The sequence below is a fragment of the Oryctolagus cuniculus genome, chromosome 11, assembly GCF_964237555.1.
Source record: "Oryctolagus cuniculus chromosome 11, mOryCun1.1, whole genome shotgun sequence".
In the NCBI taxonomy this organism is placed as follows: domain Eukaryota; kingdom Metazoa; phylum Chordata; class Mammalia; order Lagomorpha; family Leporidae; genus Oryctolagus; species Oryctolagus cuniculus.
This window is the reverse complement of record NC_091442.1, coordinates 84,103,275-84,117,040: the sequence shown is the minus strand read 5'-3', so window position 1 is coordinate 84,117,040 and position 13,766 is coordinate 84,103,275. Positions and strand designations below refer to the sequence as shown.

The 13,766-nt window shown below is 40.5% G+C and overlaps 1 protein-coding gene across 3 annotated transcripts in view; it reads right to left on the bottom strand.

Moving 5' to 3' along the window:
• The window catches only part of ACSS3 (acyl-CoA synthetase short chain family member 3), a 368,594-nt gene that overhangs the window by 11,561 nt on the left and 343,267 nt on the right, over positions 1-13,766 (bottom strand). For all 3 annotated transcript variants that reach the window (XM_008256845.4, XM_002711267.5, XM_017342001.3), the window contains 2 exons: positions 9,810-9,891; positions 6,660-6,782 (listed from right to left, as the gene is read on the bottom strand). In XM_008256845.4, coding sequence (XP_008255067.2) covers positions 6,660-6,782; positions 9,810-9,891 — 205 coding nt within the window. The remainder of the gene's footprint in view (positions 1-6,659; positions 6,783-9,809; positions 9,892-13,766) is intronic.

The following is a 13,766-nucleotide window of genomic DNA, read 5'->3' as shown; positions in this document are numbered from 1 at the left end:
GTGATCTTCTAGAAATAATTAGAAACTCATACAACCTGCACTGCCTTTGCCCAACATGTCAAATCACAAAGCATACATTTCAATTTTGAGTTATCATAAAATATGGAGTCATTTAAAAGCAATATAATACTAACACAGCAGTCACATGTTTCCAAATAGTTAATGAAATTCTTTGCTTTTACTCAAAAATTACCAACCTGACTGATACTTTTAAAAAGTCAGTATCTAGAAGAATGGGCTGAATTCAAGGACAGCTTTTAGAGAAGGGCAGTGCTTTAATGAGGGGAGGAAGAACTGAATCTGTGCTTCTACATACTTCAATGCCACTCAACTGTTAATCACCCTGGGTTCATTTTTTTCTCCCATACAAATGGTAGTGTGTTTACTTCATTCCATCTAAAAACTGTTTTGGGACTTGATTCAGGAAAAGATGAAGCTAATACATTCTACTTTACCTCTTCCACAAATGATGATGAAAAACACTGGGCCAGAGAATTTATCACAAGACTATGATATGAGAACTTGAGGGAGAACACGATGGTGAGTTCTCAGCTTTCTGCTCATTTGGGAATTCTTAATTTTATGTTATTACTGCCATGTCTGCTTCACATTGTATGTATTCTGGCCCGTAGACCACAGCAGCCCAAAAATGTGGAACTGCCAATGGATGGAGACTGAAAAACCACCAAGAAGAGCAGGTTGTGCCTACGCAGGGGCCTAGAAAAAGCAGCAGGGACTCGGCAAACAGATTTCATCCTCCCTATTTTGGAAGAATGCCAAAAACGAGCAGTGCCCTTCTGTCCCCACAGAGCTGTAGCAAACTTGTTGACCCTCCGTATCTCACACAATGCACTTGTCAGCCAAGAAGCTGTATACCTTCTCTCCTCCACTGCAGCTGTGCGTCACAACCTGTGCGGTGGGCACTCCCCTCCCCGACACCAAGAGAACCTGGGAAGAGGCAACACCGCCTGTCCTCCCACCACCAGCAGCCATGCAGTCCATAAGACTGGAACCCTGATGACTTGCCCTGCCCAACACCAGGCAACTGTCCGCAGAGGCACCTCGTTCCTCACCCAGCGACATCTCACGACCGCATCCTGGTGAAGTGTGGGGAAGTGAAGCCTGAGTGACCGCCCTGCAGAACAGCAAAGGGGAGCTCTGGGCATCATGGCGAAGAGGACCCGAACATTTTAGTCCAGCCTGTCAGGCGCTTAGACCTCTAACCCTAAGTAGGAAATTGAAAAATCACCCATTCTTAGATGTGTTTGAAGGAGGTCACAGAGCCAACTGTTGCTCCCGAAACTGGAGAGATAGATGTGTGAAATCAGCAAATCACAGCTTCCTGGAGCCAAAACGTCTGCCAAAACCAGCGCTGGCAAAGGAAAACTCCAAGCTGTCACTGGTGAACTACTGGTGTTCAGTGTGAACAAGTCTGAGAGTTAAAAACTTCAGGGGAATCCAGCACTGGGGGGGGGGGGGCACACTTTTGTGAGTTTTCTATCTACAAGAATAACCTGCTTCTCAAGAGTAGGTATCAGAGCAAAATCCCCTCTCAGTTTTCGCATGAGTTGATGCAAAGGGTCTATTTTTTCTAACTATTCTGCAACCTTCGGGTTTTCTGAAAGAGAAACTATTTTTTAACAGAGCCTAACCTGGCAGAACCTTGTCAGAGCTGAAATGACATTGGTAGGAGTGAATACACAGCTTTACCCCTTCCTGGCTCTCTATTCCCGCTGAGAGACAAAGAAACTGAGAGACAAGGGTGACGTTCATGGTCCTGTGGCAGACGCACCCAAGGCTGAAACTAAATCACAGGATTAGAGAATTGCTTTCCTTACACCTTACCACAGTATTAGTGAAGTTCTATTTACCACAACTATTTTTAACTAACACATCATTTTCTTGTTTCAGTAAAAACAATTAGACGCCAGAAAAAAAGAACAGTCTGAAGAGAATGTAGACGCATTAAGAGCAGGACTGTTGGAATTACTAGACAAGAAATTTTAGAAAGCACTGTGGCTAAGATATTAAGAGGCTTAATAGAAAACATAGAAAATATGAAAGAATAGAATACTGTAAACTAGGAGAAAGATGAAATTTTAGAAAAAGAATAAAAAAGAAATACTACAAATCCAATACATTGTAACAGAATGAAGAAGGCCTTTTGTGCACTGAACACAGCCAGATAAAGAATCTGAGTTGGAAGCTATCGCAGCAGAAACGACTAAACCTGAAAAGCAGCTAACAAACAATGAAAAAGTAAAAGCAGAACAGAATACCTAAGAACAGTGGGACAATTACACAAGATGTTGGCTATACACAGGAATACCGGTCAGAAGAGAGACAGGGACAGAGCAACAGTTGAGGCAATAATGGCATTTCCTCCAAATTATTGAGAAGCACAAACCACAGATTCAGACATTTCACTAAACAACAAGGATAAAAATCAAAACAAACAAACAAAATATACAAAGGCGTATCATACTCAAAGTTCAGAAAAAATGTAGCTAGTGCTGTGGCATAGAGGATGAGGCATAGAGGATGCAGAGCTGGCATCCCATATGGGCACCAGTTCAAGACCCGGCTGCTCTGTGTAACTCTGACTTTCAAATAAACAAATAAATCCTTAAGAAAAAAGAAGTTCAGAAAATCAAAAATAAAGCAAAAATCATCAAAGAATCAGGAGTAAGAATCACACCTTACCCATAGAGTATAAAAGAAAAACTCACAAAAAAGAGAGAAAAACTCACATCATACAATTTATCAGAACTCAAGGAACCAAAAAGACAAGAGAGTGAATTACAGTGTTCAGCACCTGGCTCCTGGCTTCAGATTGGCGCAGCACCGGCCGTAGTGGCCATTTGGAGGGTGAACCAATGGAAGGAAGACCTTTCTGTCTCTCTCACTGTCTAACTCTATCTGTCAAATAAAGAAAGTAGTATTTCAATAGCTACAATATTAAATACCTGGGTATAAATATGACAAAATATATTAGGAATCTGTATGTTAAGAAGTACAAAATGTTAATGACACTATCAAAAGATACCTAAAAAAATGAAGAGGCATCCATAAATCATATATTCAAAGACTAAATATTATTTATCCATTACTTTTTCCCAAATCAAGCTACAGATTTAACACAGTCCTAATTAAAATTCGAGCATGGACTTACTGTAACAATAGAAAGCTCATCCTCGGTGTGGATATTCAATACAATGGTTAACACACCAGTTGAGACATCAGCATTTCATACCAGAGTACAAGGGTTCAAGTCCTGGCCCTGCTCCTGTCTCCAACTTCCTGTTAATGTTCAGGAGGCAGCAGGTGACTGATCTAGAATTTGGGTTGCTGCCACCCACACGGGAGAACTAGACTGTGTTGCTGGTTCCTGGTCATGTGGCAAGTAAACCAACAGATGTGAGCTCTGTCTGTCTCTCAAAAAAATAAGTAAACAAAAACTTTAAAAAGAAAAGCTAATTCTAAAATACACATGGGAAAATAAAAGAATCAGAATATTGAATCAATAGTGAAAGAGAGAGGCTGGCACTGTGGGCATAGCCAGTAAAGCTGCCAACTGCAATGTAGCATTCCATGTGGGTGCCGGTTCAAGTCCTGGCTATTCCATTTCCAATCCAGCTCTCTGCTATAGCCTGGAAAAGCAGTGGAAGATGGCTCAAGTCCTTGGGCCCCTGCACCCACGTGAGAACCCAGAGGAAGCTCCTGGCTCCTGACTTCAGATCAGCTCAACTCTGGCCATTCAGCCATTTGGGGAGTGAACCAGCGGATGGAGGACTTTCTCTCTCTCTGCCTCTCTGTAACTCTGCCTTTCAAATAATTGAATAAATCTTTATAATAAATTAGTAAAAATAAAAGCAAATGTAGAGGAATTACACTATTCAACTTCAAGCTATAGTATAGAGTTTAAGACAAGACAGCATAGTATTGATGAAAATATATAGATCAATTAAACAGATAAGCTCTTCTAGAAATAGACCCACTTAGAAATTATCAGTTCATATTTTAAATGTGCAAACATAAATCAATGGAAAAGTCAGTCTTTTCAATAAATATTGCTGGAATAAACTGTCAATCTACACCTTGCACTATATATACAAGTTAACATAAGATGTAAAATGAAACTGCTATATAATTTTAAACAAAAAAACTACAAGCAAAATGAAGATAAGATTCATATGAAATTAAAAGTCGTTATGACTTTGAGTTTTTAGGGGCCAACATTGTGGCATAGCAGATAAAGCTGGCTGCAACGCTGGCATCCCATATGGACATAGGTTTGAGTCCAGTCTGCTCCACTTCCAATCCAGCTCCCTACTAATGTGCCTGAGAAAAGCAACAGAATATGGCCCAAGAGTTTAGGCCTTTGCTATTCACATGGGAGACCCAAATGAAGGTCTGGGCTCCTGGCTTCAGCCTGGCCCAGCACTGGCAATTGAGGTCATCTAGGGAGTGAACTAGTGGATGAAAGATCTTTCTCTATAACTCTTTAAAATAAATAAATCAATCTTTTTTTCTTGAAAAGCGAGTTCTTAGATATAATACCAAAATCAATATTATATAAAAGAAAAAATACTGATGAATCAGATTATATCAAATGAAAACCACTTTCACTCTGCTAAGAATATCTTTTAGAAATTAAAAAGAGCAGGAGCCAGCGCTCTGGCTCACTTGGTTAATCCTCTGCCAGCGGCGTCAGCATCCCATATGGGCGCCGAGTTTTAGTCCCGGTTGCTACTCTTCCAGTCCAGCTCTCTGCTGTGGCCCGGGAGTGCAGTGGAGGATGGCCCAGATCCTTGGGCCCTGCACCCGCATGGGAGACCAGGAGAAGCACCTGGCTCCTGGCTTCAGATTGGGGCAGCGTGCCGGCCGCAGCAGCCATTTGGGGGGTGAACCGATGGAAGGAAGACCTTTCTCTCTGTCTCTCTCACTTTCTAATTCTGCCTGTAAAAAAAAAAAAAAAAAAGCCTAATTAATTAATTAATTAAAAAGACCAGCTGCAGATAGGAAGAAAATATTTGTGGGGCAGGCATTTGACCTTGTAGTTAGCCCTCCCGTTGTGATGCTGTCAACTCATGCTGGAGTGACAGGGTTGGAGTTCTTACTCTGCTCCTGATTCCATTTCCTCCTAATGTACATTCTGGGAAGCAAGAGATGATGGCGCAAGTATTTAGATCTTTCCACTGACATGGGAGCCTGGTTTGAACTCCAGGCTCCTGGCTTTGGCCCACTCGCGCCTTGGACACTGAGGGTATTTGAGGAGTGAACCGGTGTATCAGAGTTTTCTCTGTCACACTCTGATTGTCTTTCTCTCTCCCCTTCTCAAATAAATTAAATTCAAAGACAAAGGACTACTATATGAACTCTCAAAAATGAACCTTACATAAACAACTCATTTTTAAAAAATCAGTTTTTTAAACAGGGATATTTCTCCAATGAAAATATATACATGACAAATAAGTATGTGAAAAGATGCTCAATGGTTATATTAAATAGTCATTATGGAAATACACAATAGCATCACACATCTATTAGAATATTTTACATAAAGAATAATGAGACTACTAAGTTCTGGAAAGGATGTCAAGAAATAGTGATTCTCAAACACAAAAGGTAGGTATATAACATAGCACAGACACTCTAGAAAGGAGTTTGGCAGGGTCTAATGATCTTAAACATGTCCTTAGCATCTAACCAACAAACCCACCGTAGGTCCTTAGCCTAGAGAAATGAAAACATTTTTTCTTACACAAAAACCTGTACTTGAATTTATTTAACAGCCTGAATCTATAATTGCCCCAAACTAAAACCATTCTATGTGTCCTTCAATGGATGAATGGAAAGACAAGCTCAGTAGTCCATCAACACAACAGACTAATCCACAGCAATCCAAAGGAAAGCTACAGACGCTTGCAACAACTTGAAAGAACCTCATATGATTTTTTTTTCTAAAAGAAATAGTCCAATCTTAAAGGTTACAACATTGTATAATTCCACGAAGACGATATTCCAGGTAAGGTAAAACTAGCATTATGAGAAGTTGCCAGGGTCGGAATACAAAGATGACATTATTAGGGTTCTTTGGCAGAGTTAAAATTGTTCTGAATCCTGACTGTGGACATAGTTACAAGACTCTTGCCAAATTAAAAACAACAACAACAACAATTCAGAGTTGTATGTAATGATAAAATATATTTTACCCTAGAAAAAACTTAAAATCAGAAATTTTTAAAAGCCTCCTGGGGGGAGCTGTGTAAACTTACTTTGGAAGAGAATTCTAGGGGTTTAAAAGCACCATCAAATGTTTAAATGCCCCTCCACTTAAGGACTACATGAAAACCTGATTCTTAAACAGAAGCAAATCAAGGAACCAGAGTCAATCAAGTAGCAGATATCAAAGCAACCCAAATCAGTTCTCTCCTTTAAAAAAACAAAGATGCACACGCTTCCAACTCCTCACCGCCTCCCCACAGGGGTAGGGTAGTGTAGAGAATATGAAAACTCACAGGAGAAGGAGTAAGGTGAGAGTCACACAAGAGTAATCTAGTCCCTGCTATGAATGAAGGATGCAATCCTAATACTGCCTCCAGTTCAGCTCTGTTCTTAAACACTACTTAGGATTGAAAACTGGCGTCTGTCAGTACCTCTTCAAGGGAGCCTGCAGAAATCCTGTGACCTGCAACATTGATTACGTCGTCAACTCGAGACATAACATACACATAGCCTTCTTCATCCATGTAACCAGCATCCATAGTGTCATAGTATCCCTGAAAAGAAGAATCAATGCTGTTTAAGTAAAATGCAGTGTTAGACAACTCAATCATTTAAACTTGGTAAAACACACAATGTGATAGAAATGTCTTTACTGCATACATTTGAATTTTTCATAGAGTATGAAATTAAGTTATTTTAAAAGTTTAATAGAATCACTTTGATGCTCTATAAGCCAGGAACAAGTTAAAATGTTCTTAGATATGTTCAAGTTAAGTGTGTGAACTTAGTGTTGTAAAGTTTATGAACCCAATCTCTTTTTTAATGAAGAAGTAAAAGCTCAATATTTCCAAAACACTTTGGTATTACAAGGTAATTCCTTGATAGATTTCTTCTTAAATTGTATTAATTTTAAAAGCTTCAAAATCTCCTATGAATAATTATAAAATATATCACTAGTTTGTTAACATGGATTAGGACTAGATTCAGCTTTAGTAAAATTTAATAGTATAAAATTTAATTTTTAATCAACTCAGAGTAGCACATCTTTGCTCTCCCAGAAAACATAATACAATGAAAATCAACAATAAGTAGTTGACAGAAATATCTTTTACTTTCCCAATGTTTTTGAGTTATCTTGATACCTATGTTTGTAAGCATGGATTCTAGTACAAATCCTGTTACTCAGTACAGACAGTATGTTCTTAATTGAATTAAAAATTGAACTCTGCCTTTTTTTTTTTTTTTTTTTTGACAGGCAGAGTTAGACAGTGAGAGAGAGAGACAGAGAGAAAGGTCTTCCTTTGCCGTTGGTTCACTCCCCAAATGGCCGCCATGGCCAGTGTGCTGCACAGATCCGAAGCCAGGAGCCAGGTGCTTCCTCCTGGTCTCCCATGCAGGTGCAGGGCCCAAGCACTTGGGCCATCCTCCACTGCCTTCTCAGGCCACAGCAGAGAGCTGGACTGGAAGAGGAGCAACCGGGACAGAATCCAGCATCCCTACCAGGACTAGAACCCGGGGTGCTGGTGCCACAGGTAGAGGATAAGCCTAGTGAGCCGCGGCACCGGCCGAACTCTACCTTCTAAAACTTTTGTGAAACCTGCATAAAATAGTGTAATCTGTAGAATACAACAGCTTTTGGCACATCATATGCCCTCAAATAATTTCCAGTTTTGGGAGCTGGTTCCATGGCACAGCAGGTTAAGCAGTCAGCATCTGAATACAAGTTCAAGTCCCAGCTACTGTGCTTCTGATCCAGCTTCCTGCTAATATATCTAGAAAGGCAGTGGACCTTGACTCAAGTACTTGGATCTCTCCCACCCACATGGGATAACAGAATGGAGTTCCTAGCTCTTGGCTTTGGCCTGGCCCAGACCTAGCTGCTGTGACTATCTGGAGAGTGAACCAGCAGGTGGATTTCTATCTCTTCTCTCTGCAGCTCTACCTTTTAAATAAATAAATAAATAAATAAACTTCAAAAAATAAGAAGCAGCATTTACTGCAAGTACTATGGTTATCAATATTAATGGGGCCATCTAGAGTAGTTGTTAAGACCATGAACTCTGGAATCAGACTCTGTGAACTCTGGGTAGTTACTTGACCCTTCTGCGCTCAGACAGGAAGCCTGAAGTTGGGCAGGAAGACAGTTACATCGCATAGCTCAACCATATACTGGGGCTCTGAGGGAATGTTAGGTGTTCAAGGTAATCATGTCAGACCCATGTGCACACATGACTTTCCACTGGTAGGTTGTAATAAATCATGTTAGGACTCTGATGATTTGGCTATAGCCCATCAGGTAGATACACTGGGCTTACTGCAGTCAACTACGCTGACAAACCTTCCCTGCTATGGTCTCTCATGAGTTTGTTTAATCTTGACTACTAAAGTCATTCAACTCAGATCTCCCAAACAAAGCTATTTTAGTATCATCTGTCTAGTTGATTAGGTTATCTTTAACTGATAAATAATAAAGATAGAATGCTAAATAGTTGGATTTAATTATAAGTAAAATTCCAATCACTCATTCCTTTTAATCTAATTGTGTGATGGGATACCAGTTTTTTCCTTTTAATCGTTTTGTTTTTTAAATGATTGCTTAACTTGTAATACTTATACATTTTATGGGGTACAGTTCAGTATTTCAACAGATATATGAATCATAAACCAATCCAGGCAACTAGCCTTTCCGCTTCCTTATGCTTTCTTTGTTCTGGGGGAGTACCAGATCCCCTCTTCCTATACTTTTACATCTTGGGAAAAGAAGAAGGAACAGAAGACAAGTGATTTGGGGATCTGGATGAGCATTATCAATGCAGTGTTACTATGAATACACCACACTTCATCTTGGAACAGAGCAACATAGGACAAAATGAGAAGGAGAAAGGCACTCTGTGATCTATGGCAGTGGGATGGGAATGGACATTAAGAACACCCTTTCTAGCCTTTACTTATATTTTAAAACTGAATTTTAAAATAGACAACTCAAGGTATAGTCAGGAAAAGGACAACAAAAGTAGATAAAGGGTTGCAAAAATACAACATGTGGGAAAACCAGATGTATTTTGCTCACATAACTAGTTGTAGAGGATGTTAATGTATCTCACTGACATTACGGAATTCTGATTACCTACTCTTAGTCTATACAGAGGAATCCAGTGAAAGAAACAAAGAATACTGAAAGCCTCCAAAACATTCTGATTTCAGAAAAAATCCTTATACTGACTTATACTATATATATATACTATATATATATAATAATATATATATACTATATATATATAATAATATATATACTATATATATATATATATAATATAATACTTATATTATGTTCTAGGAAAAGTTGCCAAGAGAAAACGAGAAATTTCTATGTCCAGAGACAGATAATCCAGATAAAAATGACTTACGTAAGTAATTGTGGCTTGGGCATCCTTATCCCTGAGAGATGGAAACTGGTCCACATAACCTTTAAAAGTTGTTTTTTGATTCATGATTCTAGGAACTAGTTGTTCAATTTATTAGACAAGAATTATAGAAAAGCATATAAGAAGATTCTTTTCAAAGTATGTAAAAGTTCTTACAGGAAATTTTTCAAAGTACAAATGCTTGAATGCTTCTTGATTCTTCCAAAGTCCAGAAAAGGCCCCAGGAGGTAACGGCAACCTAATAAAGAAACAGAACATTTAAAATTATAATGAAAATGGTAATAAAAACAGATTCATTACAACTATTTTGCCAATGTGACAGATAATTATAATTCATATCTTACACTGAAATGTAATCCCTAAGTATGCTGGACACATCATGTCCAATAGAGACTAAGTAATTTACCACAGAGAAGCAAAATTAGTGAAAAATGACTGTCGCTTCTGGAAAGTACATAAAAGGCACACAGTTGGCATTCAGATAGTTATTAGTAATAAAAATTGTTTCAATAAGGAACACATCTGCAAAAGAAAACCAAAACATGCATCACTGAGTTACTTAAGAGACGCATGCTTCCAGTATAGGAAAATAAATCCTTTCTTTTGAAGTACCAAGGCTCCAGCTGTCATCTTTGCCTGTCTACATAATGGAATGCTCTAATTAAGAATCCTGTGTACAATCGTATCTTCCCAATCCGTGTGCCTCTCTCTTCTGGGAATTCCCTCTCACTGCTCTTTGTTACTTTTCTTTTCTTTTTCTTCTTTTTTATTTTTTTTAAAGATTTATTTATTTGAAAGTCAGAGTTACACAGAGAGAGGAAAGGCAGGAAAAGGGAGAGAGAGGGAGAGAGAGGGAGAGAAAGGGGGAGAAAGGGGGAAGGGGGGGAGACAGGGGGAGAGGGGGAGGGGGGAGTGGGGGGGGGAGAGAGAGAAAGGTCTTCCATCCAATGGTTTACTCCCCAGATGGCTGCAACAGCCAGAGCTGGGCAGATCAGGAGTCAGGAGTTTCTTCCAGGTCTCCCACATGAGTGTAGGGACCCAAGCACTTGGGCAAACTTCTGCTTTCCCAGGCCATAGCACAGAGCTGGATTGGAAGTGGAGTAGCCAGGACTAGAACTGGAGCTCATATGGGATGCTGATACTGCAGACCAGGGCTTTAACCTACTGTGTCACAGCACCAGGCCCTCCAGATTATTTTAACTAAATTTACCATGTTTATTGTTCTAAATCACCATGCACACAATTCCACTCTGGAAGTTTAATTTACTTAACATATTTACCAAGAGTATGAAAATTAGTTAATTATTAAGCATTAAAATAACATTTAAATATGGCAATACTAAAGATCAATTCAGTAGTTGCAATATATCACAGGTAAAGATGTAACAGGGGCATAAAGAAACAGCAGCAAATCAAATTCCTATATGGGCCAAAGGGGTAGGTAACACTAATGAGCAAAGTAGACTACATACAAAATAAATAGTAACACTTGATGGCAATGCATTCTGCTTGCAAACTATGCAAGGAATAAATTTTAATTGATCCCAAGAAATATACCCTTTCTGCCTTTCATGGTATCATTTTTGACAGACATATGGGAATTAAAGAGTATCTCTCTACTATACTATAAGAAAAATAAAACATAACTGTAATAAATAGCAACTGACATTAATGCTGATTTGGAGACAATACAGACTGGTGGGATTTGAAGCCAATTAGAATGCATATGACAGCCACAGGGGAATTTCTGTCTTATTTTCATCTGGTTCTGATATATAAGAATGCTGATCCAATATTTAAACACATCACTGACTATGCTAAGAATTAGGCATATCAAGACTAGAATTTTTATCATTTTATCTACCCCAAATCTAAGATTTTGGTCCGCCAGCATTCACATTCTGAATCATCAAGGAATAGACTTCTAAACACATGTAACAATGATGCAAGTGAATTATTAGAGTATTAATGCTACCTTTGTGGCCTGGTATCCACAGTATATGTAAACAGGACCAAAAATGTAGCAGTGTATGGTATAAGTGTTACCGGAGAATGGCAGAGTCCTTGTCTTTGCACAAGAAAGAATTCAGGTGTGAGACAGAGAGTAGTGGAAAGCAAATAGCAAGGTTTATTAGGTCAGGGACATCTGTGAGAAAAGATGGGCACCTCTCCAGACAGAACCTGAGAGAGAGTGCCCAGTCGCTCAGACTGGGGGAGAGCGAGGTTACATGGTTGAGTGGAGAGTGAAGGGAGCGGCCGAGAGCCGCCCTAAAGGTGGCCTTGATAAGATAGAAAAACAGGAACTTCGACCCAGTACTTTTCCACTGACTATACTTCCTCACTGCTCAACCACCCCCTCCCCTTGTCCAAGCCTAACAAAGAAACCGCAAGGCAGTAGGGCACCAGTTTCTTCTCCTCAACGACCCCCTCCCCTTGTAGTTGCCCAATGAACTCATGCCACCCTATGGTATGTTAATTTTGTGGTTTTGCCCCTTAAAAGCTGTGTGAGATAACTGCTCAGGGCTCCTCTCTTTCTCGCTGCTTGCGGCAGCAGAGGGCCCATTTGCGCAAATGAAATAAAACTGCCTCTTGCTTTTTGCATCGCCTGGTCTGGAGTCTGTGTTTCTGGGGTCGTCACAAAAGAGCACCGCTTTTGGGGTCCTTCAGAGAGTACACCTGGGCAGGCCAGGCGGGCAGCTCAGCAGAGGCAGAGGGTTGAGTGTCCAGTACAGTTGAGTTGGGGGGGGGGGGTGTTTAAGGGGATGGGTCTTGCCTTCCCGCTCCTTCTCTTCCTGGAACAAAGGACTTTTTGGATGTAAATACGAAAAATTCCTTTCTGAGTATTCCCCCTGAAGTTATCAGACAGGGGGAAGCCTGGCTGATATCAGCCTGCCTTAGAGGAAGGATAGTTATTTGGTAGAAGGGGTAGGGCATTTGAAGTGCAGATACTGGGCTGCACCTGAAAGGTTATCAGAATGACTTTGAGATGCATATGCTGGACCTAGGTGTCTCCTTAGGCCTTTGTCACACACATAAGTACATATCTTGCTTCCTACCTAATATAAGTATTACCAGAGAGAGAGAAAATCTTATACTTGGCCAAAGTCAGGTTTACAACATCTGTTCTTAAAATAATATGCCCTGGTGGCCGGCGCCGCGGCTCACTAGGCTAATCCTCCGCCTAGCGGCGCCGGCACACCGGGTTCTAGTCCCGGTCAGGGCGCCGGATTCTGTCCCGGTTGCCCCTCTTCCAGGCCAGCCCTCTGCTGTGGCCAGGGAGTGCAGTGGAGGATGGCCCAGGTGCTTGGGCCCTGCACCCCATGGGAGACCAGGAAAAGCACCTGGCTCCTGGCTCCTGCCATCGGATCAGCGCGGTGCGCCGGCCATTGGAGGGTGAACCAACGGCAAAGGAAGACCTTTCTCTCTGTCTCTCTCTCTCACTGTCCACTCTGCCTGTCAAAAAAAAAAAAAAAAAATGCCCTGGTAACCTGTGCCTTTTCTTGATTCCAGAGGAAAATATGAAACTAATGATTAGTAACAGAGTACACTCTTATGTCAATCGAACCCTATACCTCACAAACTAAAAAAAAAAAAAAAAAAAAGGAAGAAGGGCGGGAAGGAGGGAGAAAGGGAACATCGTTATGTTCTCAGACTTTGATCTATAAATCACAAATAATCTAGTAAAAATTAATTAAAATAAAAGAGATGCTGGCACTGTGGCATAGCAAGTTAAAGACGCTGGCTGCAGCACCAGCATCCTATATGGGCATCGGTTTGAGTTTCAGCTGTTCCACTGAAATAGCTCCCTGCCAATGTGCCTGGGAAAGCAGTGGAGGATGACCTAAGTCCCTAGGACCCTGCGCCTACATGAGAGACCCGGAAGAAACTCTGGGCTCCTGGCTTCAGATTGGCCCAGTTCCACTCTTTGTGACCATCTCGGAATTGAACCAGAAGATGCAAGATCTGTCTTTCTTACTCTACCTTTCAATTCAGTAAGTAAGTCAAAAAAGAAACAAAGAGGAAGAAAGAGGAAGAGAGAGAAAGAGAAAGAAAGAGAGAGAGAGAGAATGAGAGAGATAGAGAGAAAGAAAGTGAGAGAGAGAGAGAGAGAGA